The sequence below is a fragment of the Ciona intestinalis genome, unplaced genomic scaffold (assembly GCF_000224145.3).
Source record: "Ciona intestinalis unplaced genomic scaffold, KH HT001134.1, whole genome shotgun sequence".
Classification (NCBI taxonomy): domain Eukaryota; kingdom Metazoa; phylum Chordata; class Ascidiacea; order Phlebobranchia; family Cionidae; genus Ciona; species Ciona intestinalis.
Window position 1 is genome coordinate 16,323 of NW_004191455.1, and position 19,093 is coordinate 35,415.

Here is a 19,093-nt window from a genome sequence, read left to right on the forward strand (position 1 = left end):
TGCGTTCACAGGCAACCACTAATATGTTTCGAAGATAAATCTTCTATTCAATGTTTGCAAAAGTGTCCCAAGGACCTTTCATGTGGCCACAAATGTAAAGAAAACTGTGGTTTGCCATGTACAGACAAATGCATGGAATCAGTGAAGGGTATGTCTCATTTGTCTTGAGTTAATTTACTATTCATTTGTTGATTAGATATTTGCACCTGAAATGGCACTGCTTGGAAAATTTCATACAGCACCATTTGCAGACTAGTGATACAATTTTGTTTTAGCAGAGAGTTTAAACAAAATAATACACGTTTTGGCTATTTATCTTGCATTTTACTTGCATGGCAATAGTTTATATTTTTGACTGGGAAAAAAAATTTTGGAGAAAAAAGGTTGCTGTTTAATTTCAATTTAATATTTATGTTCAATTTCAATTTAATAAGAATTATGTAACAAAAATGTACTTTGTAACAATTGGTGCTTTTAACTCTGTTGCCAATGTCAGTACTTTAATAACTTTAAAATTAGTAAATATTTGAAATTTTACCCTTTTTCCATCCCAAGTTTCACTGATTTGCGGGCATGATACTAATGTAACATGCCATGCAAGTAAGAACTTAAAAGAGTGTCGATGCAATGAAACTTGTGGAAAGGAATTAGCTTGTGGCCATACTTGTGATGCAAAATGTTCAGATTGCTTTCAGGTTTGTAATATCTTGGTTTTCTATGGAGAAAAGCCACATTTAATAGTGTGCACCTGTTTTTATGACCAACCTCCTGTCATGCAAGAAGAACTTTTTGACCTGTATTTGACCTGCAAAAATTAGTATATGGGCTGAAGCTAAATGCTGCCACCATTATAGGGACGTTTGGATGCTTAATTGTATTTTCTCAAATGTCTCAAATGGGTTTTTAAAATATAAGAAAATCAAAATATAAGAAGTAAAAAACAAAACCACCCTCAAACTGATATAAATAAAATGAATAAATATAATACATGTGTCAACTGTTTAAATTTTCCCTAGTATGAAAAAGGTGACATAAATAAATGTAACTTACTTTATTCTCGTGTGACAGGAAAATGACAGTCGTATAACACGGGTGTTCTGTTTCATATACACCTCCTGCCAGCATACAGGTTACCAAGTATGTTACTTTGTGGGTGAATATTTTTTAATGGGAATTTTTTTAAGTGGGGCTGACAATTTAGACAATATTAGTGAACACTGGGTCTGGGCAATGGCTGTTAAGTGTTTGCCCAAGTACACATACGCCCACAATGGTAGCAGCGAAGAGCTTTAAATCCATACATCTGGGTTAGAAGTAGGCGCGCTAACCAACAGTGCTACAGCGCCGGACATACATTTATTCACTTTTAATACTTCAAATTCACAAAATCTGCTGCGTACATAGGGTCGTCTTCATGTTAGCTGTAAAGCAAAATGTAAAAAGGTTTTACTTTGTGGATATAAGTGTACAAAGCGATGTGATGAGGTGTGTGAGTGTGACCAATGTAAATCAGGCCATAATAGACAAGATTACAGGTAATATATTATTGCACATACAAAGTTCCATGTTGTATCATTGTGTGTCTATGTATTATGGAAAAGATATTTAACTCTAACTCACCAAACATGGTGACCACTTAGAGTTGTACGAATTAGTAGTGATATAAAAAAAAGTTAAACTGTATGATAGAATCATGTATGATATATGTAATAGAACACTTGTGTTATAACCAGCCGCACAGCAATGCGAAGTTAAATTAGTGATGATAATAACTTTATAACAATAACTTTATTTGTCTCTGCAATTATGGTAGCGAAGATTTTAGAAAAAAACACTGTACACATTTTATTCCACATTTTTGTTTAAAAAAACAAACAATTTTTTTGTTATTTATTTAATAAGGTTCGGCAGCTATTCTTAATATTTTGCCCCAAAACAGAAACTGTAATTTAAAACATTTTTGCAGAGCCAGTTGTCATCAAAATGTGCAACAGAATTCGACTCCAAACATCTCTCTTTCAAATGAACCATGTACCAAAGTAAGTTTAGTAGTTTTGGATCATCAAAGTTAAAATCATTTGTGATCTCAACCTTACTTTTTCTTCTAAAAATAATACCAGACTGACAGGAAGCAATATGTTGTCTAACAATTTATTTTGCAAGAACAATACAATACGTACTTTGTAATATGCGATATAAATACAAGATTCATTTAATAACCTTATGGCTTTACTGGAGATTTTTAAAGTTTTAAAACCAACCTGTTTGAGATGAAAATTATATCATACACCTGACCTGTCATGTTTATATTGTAACTGACCAAAAAAACTGTTTCATGCATATATGGTTAATTTAAATGGTAAATTTGGTTCATTATTTCATTTTTTGGTTCATTGTTTGTACCTGTCATGGCCACCTTAGAAAAGCATCATTTCATTTAAAATCCTATTTATCAGAAAGCACCTTGTAAACAACACCAATGCATTGGAATCAAGGATGAAGTTTGTCCCAGTTTGTGTTTTATTTGTGACGAAGAAGAACTGCTTAAGATGGACATAAAAGACCCTGAGCAAAGGTGGGGTTTATGCAGTTGTATTAAACTTAAACACGCCATGGCAAAGTGTTAAGTGCGGCTGCCTTTTGCCCAGAGGTAATGTCGCTGCTACCATTGTGGGCGTGTGTGTCCTTGAGCAAGACATTTAACGACAATTGCTTCAACCCAGTGGTCACTAATGGGTTGTCCAAGTTAGCCATACATAAAAAAATCAAAAATAAATAATCACCCACAAAGTAACATACATGGTAACTTGTAAGATGGCACGAGGTGTATGAACAGAAAATTGATTACTACTTTCTACAGGTATCTCCAGCTAAAATGCAAGCATATATTCATATGTTCCACACTGGACGACCACATGTTACAATGCAAAGAAACCTTGAATAAAATGATCAGGGTTGAAAGACCACAATGCCCAAAATGTAATGCAACTGTAGATGAAAGTCGCTACAACCCTGTGACAGCAAGATTTAATAAGTAATTACACAGCACTGTTATATAGTTACCTTTTTGTTCTGGTTTTTGACACTTTCTGCCTCTGCTTAGAGTTCAAAGATCGTTGCTGCTATCATTGTAGGCTTATGTGTCCTTGGGCGAAATACTTAACAGCAATTGGTCCAAACTAGTAATTCCAATGCTTTGTCCAAATTCTCAGCCATACATAAAAACAATCACATTCAAATTTACATTCGTGGTATCTCTTCACCCAGCACGAGATGTATAAAACAACACATGCGAGTTATAACGACTGTCATTTTCCTGCTACACGGGGATTAAACAAGTTATATTTACATTCCGTTCCTTGGCTATTATATAACTTATATGATAAAAATATCGGTTTCATTGTAGAAACTAAAATTCTCCTTAGCAAGTAATTTTGATTACCTGATAAACAGGGACTTGAAAGAAATACAAACGACAAGGCAAAGCTTGCATTCTTATTGGAAGAAAAATGCGAAGAGAATTTTGGATAAACATATTTATAATCAAGATTTAATTCAAGAACAACTGGCTGAAACTTCAATTTGGAGGGCAATGGACAGAGTATGTCATATGTGAAAACTGTAAATAAATCAAATACAGTGTTTCTTTTTACTCCTCTTATTGCAATTCAAGAAGTGATTAGTTTTAATTACTCAAATGCAACCAACTCTAATTTTTTTAATTTATTCTTTACACTTTTTTAACTAGGTTCTTAGTATATTTTTACCCAAACCCTGTAATAACAGCTGTCACTTTAACCTTGATTTTTCTTAGGTAATCAATTTATGCTATCTATGAAAGACTGTGAACTATGTTTGAATATTTGTATTTAACTATTGGTAAAACTCCTTAATGTAGGCCTACATTGACTACACGCAAAATGAAAAAAAAATATTTAAATGTTGTGTTTGCGTATTCTTTAACTTTATAAATTTTTAGGGTATTAAAATGGATAATCGTACTGCTGAAGAAATCTATTGTTTGGAAATGTCTCTGATAATGATGCACCAACTTGCACTGGTTAGTAAAGAGATGAAAAAACTTCTTTCAACTAACCAGTCTTCCCAGGAAACTATACAAGGTAGAAATTTCATTTATTTTATATTTTGATATAACCTGTAAAATTTATTTTTAATTTAGAATTGTGGAAAGCTGTATGTCACATTAAAACTTGGATACTGAAGTCTAGATCAAAGTTTACTGAACAAGAATGGAACGATTTTCAAACGGAAATATTAAGAATTGTGCATGGTGTGATTTGGGTCAGGAATTTAAAAACAAGGTTTTTATATTCTACATGTATATACTACACGTTAATATTCTGTGTGAGGTTTTAAAAGAAATTTTGGAAAGGAAACTGTAGTGTACCTTTGTAGTACTTTGCCACATTGCCTATATGAACAGTAGGTATTTGCTGTGAGCGTTTACATTTCTTTGGCAGCTGAACACCTGTAACCTTTAAAATGTGTGTTTTTGTATACCCATGATAGCAGATTGATATTATTAATATGTACGTAACAAACTACTTATCAAAGTTTGTTGTACATACGTACATATGTAAAAGTAAAAAGTAGAAAAAATGAAATAAACAGATCAGGGCTGTGAATTTTCCCATTTTTTGTTTAACCGTTAACCGTTCAGTTTTAACCGGTTAACCGATACAACTGTAATCCTAATAAAAGCGTCTTGTTTATTGCTTTTCTTTCGCGAATTTAAAGGCAACTTTACGACGTACGTATGGGCTATGCTTGCAATACACGCGCAAACGTCCTTAAGTTCAAAGTAATGCTTTCTTATTCGTATTTAAACCTGTTTTAAAGCACCTGCCGGCTAAATAATCAAAGTGTGAATTGCCATTATGACACAAAAATCCATGTGTGAATTGCTATTATGTTGTTATCAAGTGCCAGGTCAAACAATCGCTATTATGATGCAATGAATCCCGGTGTGAATGCCTGCTATTTCGTAATAAACATGCCGCTTGGCTGAGGAAAACATTTAAGTTGTGTATTACACCAATATAATGTTGCAAAACCAGTTACCTTGCGGTTTTAACAATTAAGATTGACGACGTAATCGCCGTTGTAGGGAGCGATCAAAGCAACAGCATCCCTGCGCACTCTGTCTTATCGCAAAGTACCAATCAACGACGCGAACACGTGCCTTTCATGTAAATAAGACAGATATTGATATACGTTTATGCCCTATGACGTCATAGTTCGGTTAACGACTTGAACTTTTCGTTAGTGGTTAACCGATATAGGTAGGTTCGGTGAATAGGTTCGGTTAACCGGTTAACCGCTAACTTTTCCACAGCCCTAAAACCGATAGTAAAGAGTAGAAAAAATGATAGTCATTCTTCATGAGAGAGAATTTTTTAATGTATGATTTACAATTTAGACGTCTAATGGGACCAATTTCTATTAAGTGTCTTTCCCAAGGACACATATACTGACAATAAAAGCAGCGACCGACCTTTAACCCTAAGCTCTGGGTTAAAGGCAGGCACCCGAACCAATACGCCACCGTGAAAACAATAATACCGTTAAATAATTTATAGTGCTACAGCGGAGAAGCAGGATGTGGAAGAAATTCTGACACAGCATCTTCCGTATACTGTTGAAAAACGTCACAAAATGGAAATTTGTTTAAAACAATTGAATAAAGATTACAAGGTATGTTGTTATGCATAAAATTTGTTATCTCACTTTTATGTTTTTTTTAATTTTAGAAACTTGTTGAGGCAATAATTGTAAGAGATTTTAGCACGGTCAGTCAAAGCACTGCACTTGATGGAAAGTGGTACAGGTGCCCAAAGAAGCATTACTTTTGTGAAAGTTATGCAGATTTGCCTACATGTTCACCTTGTAAAGATTTTAAAGTAAGTGAGTCAAATGCTTGATAATATGTGTATACCATGAGATAAACCACTTTCCAGATATTTCAAATGAACGTTGATTCAATTTTGGGGTCTCGGCGGCCTTCGAAAAATCGATTAAAAAACCTGATGCAAAATGATGTAAAAGCTGAGGAAATTTTCCGCAAAATATATGAACTGGTAATTTAAAATATTTAAGAGAAGCTAAATCTGTAAATTATTTTTTTTACAGAAACCATTAGTTACAAAAAGGGTTTAAAGTTATATGATTTATACAACCTGATTAGGCATAGGTGGTTGCACCATTTGCCAGTTGCAGCTACACAAAAACCTAATAATATAGACAAATAATATACTTCTCTTTGAATAATAACGAAAATAATTTGGTTTTAACAGGCTGAAAGAGATGTATCAAAATATTGGGCCCAATTTGCTGCAAATATAAGTCATGTTGATTTCAATACTAAAGCATCCCAAAGGATTCATGGCCAGAGAATGCAATTTAAAAAAGTAATTAAAGAGTTCTGCTACAAGAAAAGCTGCGAACTTCTTTCAGATGCTGAAAAAATATCCAAGTTAAAAGAAAATAACCAGGTTATTATATTATTAGTCCATTATAAGTATACTGCCATCATTTATCCAAAAAGTTACATACATGGTAACTTGTAGTGGACAAGAAAATAGGACACCCATGTTATAATGACTATCACTGCCCTTACAAATAAAGATAAAATATATGTATGTATGTATGTATGTAACTTACTTTATCCTCGCGTGGCCGGAAAATGACAGTGGTTATAACACGGGTGTTCATATACCTCGTGCCAGCTTATGAGTTACCATGTATGTTACTTTGTGGGTGATTATTTTTTTGTGGATTTTTTTCTATTTTTATGTATGGCTGATAATTTGGACAACCCATTAGTGACCACGGGGTTGGAGCAATTGCCGTTAAGTGTCTTGCCCAACGACACTTACGCCCACAATGTTAGCGGCGACGAGCCTTGAACTCATTACCTCTGGGTTACAGGCGGCACGCTAACCACTATGCCACGGCGCCGCACAAATATAGTCATTCATTCATTTGGTTATTCATACTGTGCCTATGTGTCTTTGGGCGGAACAACTAATAAAAAATCTTCAACCTAAGAGTCACAAAATTTTCAAAATAGAAATAATATAAAACCATACCAACTAGTATATATCATTATGTTTTTTCTGTATATTCACCTTTTCATGATATACGTTAAGCTTTATCTTTATTTGATTTACTTTTAGTTGGGTCACAGCAATATTCCTGATCGGCATTTGCTTTGGAAACTGACAAAGAAATTTGAAAGTGAACGAGGTTATAACAGTAATTTTTCATAAATATTTAATCAACTATAATATAAAATTAGTGCAAAATTTATATTAACAGGTATAAAAAAAGAGCTTAAAAACAGATAGGTTTTTCGAAGCAACATCAAATGAATTAATGCCATGGTAATTTACAACAAAACAAGAGGTCTGCTTTATGCAATAAAAGCAATTTTTAAGTTGCAGCATGGCATGCAGCCATATTTATTACAATTTATATTCCTACACCTTAATAACTATGAAAGTTTAATTATCATAAATCTGTACTTAACACATTTAAGGAAAAATTTGGTTTATGGTGGAGCTGTTTTCAAAACTGCTTGGCGAAGTATCAACGTTGAACAAAAGTTTTGAAGCCCTTCTGGTAGCTGGTGATGTTATATCTCTTCAATTTCTTCAGCACATGTTTCACATTCCGAGAGTAGAGTTGCCTTGTCAAAAAGTTAGTATTGTATATGAAGTCTACTTTTTCTTATCTGTACAAGTTCAATTTTAAAATTTAGGTGCTTTAGTTTAATGTTTCATCATAGCTTGCCTTTGCAGAATGCAATTATGTCAGTAACTTTTTTTGTATATATCGTGCATCCCACTAGTCGATTAATGCAGCGGGGTAAAACATAATGGCCAGGGTGTGTTTATATACCCACATTAGGCGTTGCTACCATGATAGGCATGGTTTGGGAAAAGAGATGACTGACCGATATAAATTATTATCCTTGGGTGGCAGGTGATCGGAATTCATTAAAAAACTAGGGCACTCAGTTTCATGCGCCTTATGCTCACATAGGAGTTACCATGTATGTAATATTGTAACTGTCATTTTTTAATGTATTGCTAACAATTTAAACAACTCTAAGGAACCATTGGATTGGAGCAATTGCCCTCAAATGTTTCACATTAAAAACACACACAGCAATTTTGTTTCAGATTTTTCCCAAGATAGTCGCTGCTATACATGGTCACCAATTCTTAGAACCAGCAGCAAGACAAAAGTTACAATTCGGTTTTTCAAATCAGTCACAATCATGTTGGTTATGTTACAGATGATTATTTGGTTTAACCTATAGGGGTAGGCCTATGCAGAAGTATAGATATCTTGAGAAAATCCTCTGTAAGGTTCAATGTAGGCCTACCACATGTTAAGAAGCCATATTTAGATTTTTTGTTATTTTAAAATTTTTATCCGTATATTATGGCTCTAATGAGTTTTAAAAATTCCGTTTTTATTTGTACTATCAATTTACTGCACTGTATTTGTACGATCAATTTACTGACATTTCTGACCATTCTTAAGCTATCTATGTAATATTGAGCATTGTGTTATATTTCTTATACCATATGCAGAACCTTGTCCATGTACTAAGTGAATGTTTATCATTCATAGCCAATGCCTATTTTCCCTTAATTTTATATGTAAACTTTTGCCCGAAGTTTTATTTGGGTAAAAGGCTTTTGTTTGATTGTTCTCAAGTTCCATTTCATTCCTCCCTTTTGTTTTTACCAGTAATTTATTGTATGTGGTTTACTACAAATATATCTTATGTATCATACATGTTATAATAAAATAGAATCAGTTTTGTATGGTAGTATTGACCGCTTTAACATCATTCTGATTCTTGCGTGTGTGAGTGCAGCATCCATGTTTAAACAGCCTGGGATATAAGCAGCTCAGGCGCTAACCAAAGCTTAACAGAGCAGTTTGTTTGGTAGGCTAATAATAGAAGATGGCCGCGTACCAAACTCTATTTTTGATACTGGCATACAGGAACAGTATAACCATAGTATACTGAAGTGATACTATGGTATAACCATAAACAAAACTTTATTATTCTAACTCGTGTGCATCTTTGGGTTTAACAGTTTATTAAATATGATAAAATCGCCTATCGCACAGGTCAAAATGACAATTTTTATAAGAGAAACTAGTTAGATAAAATAATTTGCTTCATTACCGATTGACTGGGTAACTATTAAACTCGTTAAAAAGTGTGTATAGCAAACACAGTCATGTTAGTTCGATGGTTAACTCGCATTGGTAGCAGCAATTATATTGTGCGCAAACAGTCGTGTAAGGTTGTAAGCTGCTTCACGACAGTGAAGTAAAACCGTGTTATATATTTAAATTTATTCTCACGGTACTCGTTACTTGTGCAGTGATAAAGGCTTCGGTTAATATTAGCAGCAGTGACTTAATTTTATCATTCGTTGTATATAGGCAGTTGTTTTATTTTATTCAATCGTTTCCTTGTGTTCACATTTGAGCATCGTATACTTAAGTATACGATGATTTGAGTAGCCCACGCTCCGGGTGTCTTATTTATTTAATTGTTGGTCGAATGTGGTGCGCATATTGCGTTATGTGTCAGTTTTCGGCCTTTGTTGCACTTGTAATTTGGTAATTGTAATTTGTTAATATTATGGGAACAGAAATTTCACAATTTGTAATTTGTTAATATTATGGGAACAGAAATTTCACAAACGAATAATTTGTTGAAGCCTCATTAAAACAAATCACATGATCGGTTAATCATTTATCAACAACTGACTGCGTAAATATGAAACTCAACAGAACTCGACAATGTTTAGTCATTGAAAACTACGTAACATACGTTTGTCTTTCCCGAACAAACTTGCAGTTCGCGTATATTATCTTATTAGGGCTTTATCAAAGCGGCTCCAAAGTTGCAAGTAGGGGAGTTTCCCTTTTGGTAAATATTCGGTTAGATACTTAGACGTTTCACGTGAATGAATAAGTGAAAATGTAACTTCTTCATCCTCGCGTGGCCGGAAATCGACAGCCGTTATAACATGAGTGTTCATACACCTCGTGCTAGCTTACCAGTTACTTTGATGGAGCACAGTTGGTTAGCACGCCTGCCTGTAACCCAGAGGTAATGGGTTCAAGGCTCGTCGTTGTCGTTGCTACCATTGTGGGCATATGTGTCCTTGGGCAAGACATCTAACGGTAATTGCTTTAACCCAGTAGTCACTAATAGGTTGTTCAAATTATCAGCCACACTTAAAAAAGATAAAAACTTCTTAAAAAAATTTCATATTAAACAAACATAAGAACTATTTTCTTTTGCACTTATTTTCTTTTTTTAGTTTTCCAAACGGTTATGCAAATATAAAATTGTGCTGCAATAATAAATTTAATTATGAATAAAAACTGGTTACATTCGCGTGAAGTTTGTTATTCTATTTTCCCGTCCCAATTGGTAGTAAACAAATAACATTTAAAGAAATCAAAAACCGCATCATAACGACTCCCATAGACCGTTTTTAACTGTTTAAAATACGGTCATAATATTTGGATACTATGTGCTAAAAGTGTCCCGTCGTCCCCCACCCTACTATATGACAGAATAATTTTACGTAACCGGAAAATTATTCTGGTGATGCAGTTAATGTGTTAGGATTTCGTCATACGTCCGTGCTCTAAACATTAGTATATGAGGTGGCCTTTTACTATACATTACAGTACGAGGTATATTAGTTTTTCGCCGCTGCTATATCCTACTGTTCTAACATTTTTTTTTCAAATATAGTAATGAAAAATAAATTAAAAAAACGGCAAAAATAAAGGAATCAACAGCGAAACAAAAGTCGTTAAAAACACTCTACGGGTAAAAACGACTTAAAAAAGAGTAAAATAAAAATAAAAGCGTGCCTGCTAAACCCACTATTTATGCCTTAGGTTTTCGTCATATGCCCGGGCTCTAAACAAAAGTGCATGGTCGTGTTCTTCTGTTTTTATCGCATATTTACGTTAAAACGATTAAATGTAATTTTCAGCTTCCCGCCAAACAGAGCAGGATACCAGGTGATTTTACGTTTGTGTGTAAATCCCTTTGTCGGCAGACATATCGGCCGACAATCGCTCTCTCCCATCGGCATCGCTTTTATCGCCCGTAGTGTGAACCCACCTTTACTACACATACATAAAGTAAAAACTAATTTTAGCGAATGAATGAACGTATATTTATCTTTTCACGGCGAGCACGACAGTCATTATAATACGAGCGGTCGGTTTCAGTCACCTCTCACTAGAGTTACCAGCACATGTGTAATAACTTTCTGGGTAATTGTTTCAGTTTTGGTGTTGTTCAAACAATCCATAAGAAACCACTAGGTCCGAGCAATTGCGTTAAGTGTCTTGCCAGCGTACACTATACGCCCACAATAGTAACAGCTCGCGATAATGTATGTACACAATCTCCATATATCAACACAGTCACCCAATTGCGTTAAGTGTCTTGCCAGCGCACACTATACGCCCACAATAGTAACAGCTCGCGATAATCTATGTACACAATCTCCATATATCAACACAGTCAAATTAAATATAGTATTCGAATAGATAACAAAACGTCTCTGAACTTCAGTTTTACGAAAAGCTTGGAAGAATATAAAAACATTAAAGTCATCATGACTTGCGATTTCTTAGTGCGGTGAAATCTTTTTTCCTTTCCTCGCAACCTACTGGTAACTCGAAACCCTTTTCTGTTGTTATAGTGACAATAGAGTTCAGTTACGTTTATTCGCTTTACCAACGCTACTGGTTCTAAACGAGAAGTAATAACAGCACACGAATGCCTTCCGTTGTCGGAGATATATCTGAATAAGAGCCTAACCAATTCCATCTCGTAACGTACTTGTTTGTATGGTTTGTTTTACTCATATGAACATGTTTTCTGTGACTTTGATTTAACGAAATTTGAGCCGTTTGTGGCAATTTTCAGAGGCACATTTGTAGAGCTGTAACTTTATCACCAGAAAGGACATTCATTTCTGAATGTATTCGATTCGCAAGAAAGTAAAATTAATAACCGTTAAAGTCGGCAAGTAAAAAATCTGAAAATTCCGTGTTCATACAGCAACAGTGCGGACAGTTAAATATGCTAGTCATTCTCTAAATATAATGTTTGCTGACGCATTGTTGCGTGTGTGTGTGTGTGCTCGGTAGGGCGAGGAAATTCAACCACGCGTTGAATTTGCTGAGTAATGGTTGCCTTTATTACAAGGCGTCGGGCTTTAAAGCTCGATTTTGTGCTAGTTTTTCTACCTAGAGTTAGAATATGTTATTTATGTGATTATTGGATTGTATCGTGTTTTTAGGTAGGAACTATAGTTTTACCAACGAAGTAGTTTCACGTTTTCTTAGTTATTAAAAAGCGTGACCACCTATATAGCAGCACGAATTTGCAGTGTTAGGCACAATAAAACGTTTCTTGAAAAAATGTTGTTTTATGGCTTTATTTATTTTGTAAACTTTTGAAAAAAAACTTTTTTGTTGAAATCCTTAATATTTCCTTTAGAAATTATTAGTCTTTATCGAATTTAGCATCAGACAAAAAGCAAAATGGTTGCAGGAAGTGGCATGGGAAACTCAGTACACCTTAAAGAAGGTAAGCTTCACCTTCTGAGTGTGGGATCGACTTCTGTACATGGTGCGGAAGACATGGCGTAGTCATACACGGTCTAGGAATACATCTTAACTGCTCAGAAAAAAAGCCTTTTGACGCGAACATTGGCCATTATAAGCAGTTTAGGTGTAGAGGCCATGTATTAAGTGGGCCATGCGTTAAGATGATTAAAGTGAAGCGACCCCACATTGCTCGATTGTAAGTACTGTTTTAGGTTTGGCGCAGTAGAAAGCTGGTTAGCGCGCCCACCTTTTGCTTAAAGTTTTCGGATCCGAGGCTCTATGCCGCCAGCACTGTGAGCGTGTGTGTTTGGAGCAAGACACGACAATTGCTTCATATTAACCCAGTCTATATTTTCTAGGTTCTCCAGAGCCAGCGGCAGTAGCAAAAGGCGTACTGCGAGTTTACGGAATGAAATTTTGTCCGTATGTTCATCGTCTTAAATTGGTTCTTGCTGCAAAAGAAGTTGCGTAAGTAAACAATTAAACAATAACTGCGGCAAAATGTTTTTATTGTTGTGTATGACCGAGTCATGGTACAGTAGTTAGTGCGCCTGCCTCTTTCTTGGGGTTACGGGTTCAAGACTCGTCGGCGTCGCTGCAACTGTTGTGGGCGTTTGTGTTTTTGAAAGAGAAACTTTTAAAGGCTATTGCTCCAACCCACTTGTCTCGTTTGAGTTGTCTAAGTTATTAGTCATACATTAATTCGCCCACAAAATATTAACCATAAAAAAACGCACATGGTAACTCGTTAGCGGGTTTCATTCATTTATTTGAAGGCACGAAACTATCAACATCAATCTAAAAAGCAAACCAAAATGGTATTTTGCAAAGAACCCACAGGGAAAAGTTCCCACTATTGAGATAGATGGTAACGTGATCTATGAATCTGATATCACCTCAGAATACGTCGATGCAGTTTACCCCGGAAGAAAGCTGTCAACTACGGACGCGTTAAAAGCTGCAAATGAGAAAATGCTTCTTGTATATTGGGGTAATAAGGTAAAGTGAGTTTTTCTACCAATGCAATTAGCTTGATCGAAATAGGTTTTTAAATATGTTGCAAAATTAGTAGGCCTTCAAGAATACTGTGTATCAGTTCCCAATGTCGATATCGTCTAACATTTGAGTGGTGTTAAACTTATAAAAATAAACTGTTTGACATTTTAAATGTTTTAAACGTTAACCAACAGTTAGAGTAATTTTAGCTACGTATAAACCGAAAAAGGCTGCAGAAAATATAGTTACCTGTATAGCAACGTTGCGAAGAAAAAATACAAAATCATAAATTTCAGAGCGTTACCAATTTCTACAAATACTGCATGGCCAAACCTGACGATAAGGAAGCGAAAGATGCCGCCTTAGCCACGCTGAAAGAAGGGCTGGAGTACTTGGCCACATTCTTGAAAAAGAATGGTTCAGTTTTCATCTGTGGTTCTCAACCAGGATTGACCGATTACTTTCTTTATCCGCACCTGGAACGCATAAACGCTATTGTTCCTGCTGTAGACCTGAAACAAATACCAAAGGTGAAAACGTACTTTGATCAAATGCAAGAAGACAAAGCTGTGAAATCGTGTCGTTTCTCGGACGAGCTGCACCGCGAGTTCGGTCGAAAAGCTGTGGCAGGAGACATCGGAGCTTACGATATTGGGCCTGTAGCTCAATAGCTATGTTCGCCCTGCTGTTTGGTGTAACTTTTTTAAAATAATTTAAACATTTACTGACAAAATTGCGTGTAGTTGTACATACAAACATTTTTTAGGGAAAAAAAATCGTTGTTGATCAAATTAAATCAAGAGTCGTTTATGTTGAATGGTTATGGTGTTGAAGTTTGAACATATTTATTCTATTTCAACACTGGAAATTGTAGCGCAATGTTGAGTAGCAGCATTAAAGCATTGACGTAAGACACCGGAACAATTAAATAGCTCAGTAGTTTACCCGTTGTGTCGGCGAGGTAGCTTGGGAAAAAAAGCAAGCTAGTTTGCAGGTATAACGTGGTTCGGGGCTATATCCTCCCCCACCTGTCCCCCCCAAAATTAGTTACAGCGGAATTAGCCAGGGGAGAATTTAGTCGGGGGTAATAGCTACGGAAAGGAAATAGTCGTGAAAGAAAAAGACGTGGTGTGGCAAAGTGGAACATTTTTAAATCATATTTACGGGTCCCTGTTTAATGATAAACAAAAAAAGTTACATTATTATTCGACAAAATATTCGTACTATACCAACGAAAAACGCGCGGCTAATAGATAAGAGGAAAATAAGTAAAATATCATACACCCTGTTAAATAATGCTTTCAAACACATCATAATATTTCTTTGGTATATACCAGCAGATTTTACTTTTTTTTCAGAAGAAAAACAGTCTGTGAAACGCATACTACTTGGTCAAAAACATTCCCTGTTAAATCATAAACATGCTAGTTTACTTGATGATACTTGTGAAAAAATTGCATATTGTTTAAATACAACACTGATAGTGAAAAACATGCAGATTAATTTAAATAGTATATTATTTCCCTTCCGTGGCTTTTTCCTCGACTATTCTCTCCTGGCTAATTCCGCCATAAATAATCCTGGGGAAATGTGGTGGAGGGGTATAAACCCGAACCACGTTATACCTGCAAACTAGCTTGAGGTTAAAGTTTCCCATACAACGGGTTAACTACCCAGCTAGGTATTTGGTCTTATGGCACTGCATTCTCATGCTTCTGCTGCTTCAAAATACTACAATTTTCGGTGTACAAATATAGGGTGAGAGAAGATGGGACACCTTTTCAATCTATTTTTTCTCCAATTTGGTAGGAAACAAACATTTAACGATTTTTTATAAAATTTATCCACACGGCTCCCATAGACCGTTGTTAATTTTTTATAACACGATCAGGATATTTAGTTATTATGTGTCAAAGGTGTCACATCTACCCCACCCTACTATATACTTAAACGTCAGTAACTTATAACCATTTAGTATAAACGACTGTGGTTTTATTTGGTCAACAAGATTTTTTCTTTATACGCAGTTTTTGTTGGTAAATGTTTAAATTGTTATACAAACTATATGACATAGCAGGGCTAATATATATAGCTACTGAACTACAGGCCCAATATCGTAAGCTCCGATGTCTCCTGCCAGAGCTTTCCGGCCGTACTCGCGGTGCAGTTCGTCCGAGAAACGACACGATTTCACAGCTTTGTCTTCTTGCATTTGATCAAAGTACGTTTTCACTTTTGGTATTTGTTTTAAATCTACAGGGACAATAGCGTTGATGCGTTCCAGGTGCGGATAAAGAAAGTAATCGGTCAATCCTGGTTGCGACCCACAGATGAAAGCTGTTCCATTCTTTTTCAAGAATGTGGCCAAGTACTCCAGCCCTTCTTTCAGCGTGGCTAAGGCGGCATCTTTCGCTTCCTTATCGTCAGCTTTGGCCATGCAGTATTTGTAGAAATTGGTAACGCACTGAAATTTAATATTTTGTACTTTTATTCGTAACGTTGTTAAATACATGAAACTATTTTCCGCATATATTACCCCAATATATAAGAAGCATTTTCTCGTTTGCAGCTTTTAATGCGTCTGTAGTTGTCAGCTTTCTTCCGGGGTAAACTGCATCGACGTATTCTGAGGTGATATCCGATTCACAGATCACGTTACCGTCTATCTCAATAGTGGGAACTTTTCCCTGTGGGTTCTTTGCAAAATACCACTGTAGGAGCTAGGGTTTAACTCCTACGCGGCTGCCGTTTTAGCCGTAACCAATAAGCGACTGAAGCGTTTATAACTTGATCAATGCTCTCAACTTGATGAATATGTACAGGTGTATTGATAAACAACGATCTCACAAGAGCCACATACGACAAACAATATCGACGACGATAGACATACACAGAGAGATTAAAAAACAGTTATGTTCAGTCGCTAGAATAAACAATACGAATTAAAACGCTGCACACAATTACAATAAAGACTCTCTATACTGCACTCGCTACACGCACGATAAAAGGCAAAGCTGCAACTGATGACGAAACGGCATCGCTGGTTCATAGAAAAGGAAGAAGTAAAACATTAGAGTAGGTGGCCAAGGGGTGGCGCTAGACAGTCAGCGAGCAGTAATTTTGGAGCTAACATTCCGGCCCCAAAATAACGAAATAACATATAAGTTATTTTTCAACGGCTTACGACACAATTACTACCTCGCGACAATAACAGTACAAAGCATATACGCAACACAACACAAGAAATAAAATATGTACACAAGTAAAAAATAAAAAAAAAACAAAAAAAAACAAAAAAAAACATTAACAAAACACACGAGCTACCCCCACGTTACACGCTAAACTAAACATAAGCTAATCATTCATATGCCTCCAAAAGACATATCTTTCGTATGTCTCTAACCATCGATGATGAAGCGGTGTCGACCCGTACTCTTCGCACCACTCCACTTGAGTCAGGAAATGTCTCTTTAATAAGGCCTTTTGGCCAATAACACCGTTTTGTTGACTCGTCCACGACAAGGACGAGGTCTCCAATCGAAAAGTTTCGCTCTGGATAGAGCCATTTTTGGCGAACTTGAAGCAATGGCAAATACTGTTTTAGCCATTGAGACCAGAATTGCTCAGCCAAGTGTGTTGCACAAGCTTCCACGATTTACGATAACCATCCGCGTTGACGAATGTCCCGAAGGGACAGGAGTAATCGGTTTTTCCCATCAGCAACATTGAGGGCGTTAGCGGCATGGGGTCTTCTGGATCATCGCTCAATTTCGTAATCGGTCGACTGTTAAGGATATTTTCCACTTCGACAAGAAAGGATAGCAGTGATTCGTCATTCAATGACCGAGCGCCAATAGTAGCCATGAAAATCTTCCGAATAGAGCGTATGATTCGTTCCCACACACCCCCCTGGTGACTCGCCCCAGGAGGATTGAAATGCCATTCTATATCACGCTGCAGCATTTCATTACGGAAGGCATGAACCTTGTTCCACTTCTTGATTTCATTTCGCAGCTCCCGTTCTGCACCAACAAATTTAGTTCCATTATCACTAAACATTTTCTTTGGCTTTCCGCGACGATTAATAAACCTCGAAAATGCTCGGATGAAGGAATCCGTTGTCAATGAATAAGCCATTTCCAAATGGACCGCTCGTGTTGCCATACAAGTAAACACGCAAACGTATCGTTTAACTTCGCTTCTACCGGATTTAACTAGGACCGGCCCCATGTAATCGTAACTCGTGACGCAGGAAGTGGAGCCATAACTTGACTTCCCGCCATTGCCCGTTGTACCTTGCAGACCATGCATTGACGCAGTGTTGACTTCACGGTTGCTTGTCCCCGTATGATCCACTAGATCCAGTACGTTTCGCGAATGGCTGCCAACACATGCAAGGTACCACTATGACCTTCTTGTTCATGATAAAAGCGGATTATCAAGCGTGTTACATGGTGGTCACTTGGTAAAATGATTTGATGCCTTGAACATGCTGGCAAAAGTGAGTTTTGAAGACGTCCACCCACGCGAAGTACACCTTTGTCTACAAATGGACACAAGCGTTGGAGAATATTCACTTTTGGTAGTTTCCTAGTGCATTTCTTTGTCGTGCTTAACTGTGAAGAGCCTTGGTTCGTCCTCAACAGAATATTAAATCCACCAAACGCACTCTCTTGTACCCATTTAACGATTTGTGCCGACGCGTCCATGAAGTCACGAGTTGATAACGGGTCCCTGTTAACATGAGCCCGTCGTATGTATTTGCCTACAATGTACCGTTTATATTTTAAAAACCAAGCTACACCTCGCTGTAAACGTTTCCAACTCGAATACCTCGTACAGATATGGTGAGGGTGTATCCTTTTCCTGGACCTCCACTTGGTTGATATTCAGTTTTTTTACCTCTGGGTCATTGGGTGAAACTAACGACGTAGATACGGGTGATTCCGGCCATTTAACTGAATCACACCAAAGAAACGGTGGCCCTTCAAACCACATACGGGCTGACTCCCAGCGTTCTGGATCCAATCCGCGGGAAGCGACATCGGCTGGATTTCGGCGAGTATCAACATATCGCCATTGTGACGGCGAACTTGCTTCGTGAATTGCAGAGATACGATTAGCGACAAAAGTATGGAACCGTGTACTTGTGTTGGAAATATACTGAAGAACGGACGTCGAATCTGTCCAGAAGTACGTGTCGTTAATCGTATAATCAATTTCTCGCAGAATGAACGTGGCTAGCTTGACAGCAAGGACAGCCGCAGTAAGCTCGAGTCGTGGGATTGTGACCGTCTTTAGGGGAGCGACTCGTGATTTCCCAAGAACAAATGAGCAATATACTTGTCCGCTCGCAGAGGTCATCCGTAGATATCAGACAGCGCCATCACCA

The 19,093-nt window shown here is 36.6% G+C and overlaps 4 protein-coding genes across 5 annotated transcripts in view; 3 read left to right on the plus strand and 1 right to left on the minus strand.

Annotated features, from left to right (window-relative positions):
• LOC101241912 (NFX1-type zinc finger-containing protein 1) overlaps positions 1-22 on the plus strand; it is a 16,128-nt gene extending 16,106 nt beyond the window's left edge. Inside the window, exon 24 of the mRNA XM_026840133.1 lies at positions 12-22. Within this exon, the coding sequence (XP_026695934.1) occupies positions 12-22 (11 nt within the window). The remainder of the gene's footprint in view (positions 1-11) is intronic.
• Positions 7-8,684, plus strand: LOC108950888 (NFX1-type zinc finger-containing protein 1-like). 2 transcript variants are annotated; one of them, XM_018817134.2, is made up of 16 exons: positions 7-148; positions 556-695; positions 1,405-1,535; positions 1,967-2,039; positions 2,457-2,575; positions 2,861-3,034; positions 3,454-3,601; positions 3,980-4,121; positions 4,181-4,322; positions 5,601-5,715; positions 5,772-5,921; positions 5,979-6,098; positions 6,315-6,512; positions 7,197-7,266; positions 7,559-7,719; positions 8,205-8,684. In XM_018817134.2, the coding sequence occupies exons 1-16, from the start codon at positions 133-135 to the stop codon at positions 8,322-8,324; spliced, it is 2,019 nt and encodes a 672-aa protein (XP_018672679.1). In that variant the 5' UTR covers positions 7-132; the 3' UTR covers positions 8,325-8,684. The 2 variants fall into 2 exon arrangements, with proteins under 2 accessions (XP_018672679.1, XP_026695933.1); XM_026840132.1 differs by lacking the exon at positions 5,979-6,098.
• Positions 8,685-11,889: 3,205 nt separating this feature from the next.
• Positions 11,890-14,518, plus strand: LOC100176187 (glutathione S-transferase omega-1-like). Its single transcript, XM_002123868.4, has 4 exons — positions 11,890-12,685; positions 13,065-13,173; positions 13,482-13,704; positions 13,998-14,518. The coding sequence occupies exons 1-4, from the start codon at positions 12,640-12,642 to the stop codon at positions 14,370-14,372; spliced, it is 753 nt and encodes a 250-aa protein (XP_002123904.1). The 5' UTR covers positions 11,890-12,639; the 3' UTR covers positions 14,373-14,518.
• Positions 14,519-15,793: 1,275 nt separating this feature from the next.
• On the minus strand, positions 15,794-16,138 carry LOC104266728. Its single transcript, XM_009863660.1, has one exon. It carries the CDS (start codon positions 16,136-16,138, stop codon positions 15,794-15,796), a length of 345 nt encoding a protein of 114 aa, XP_009861962.1.
• Positions 16,139-19,093: the final 2,955 nt, after the last annotated feature.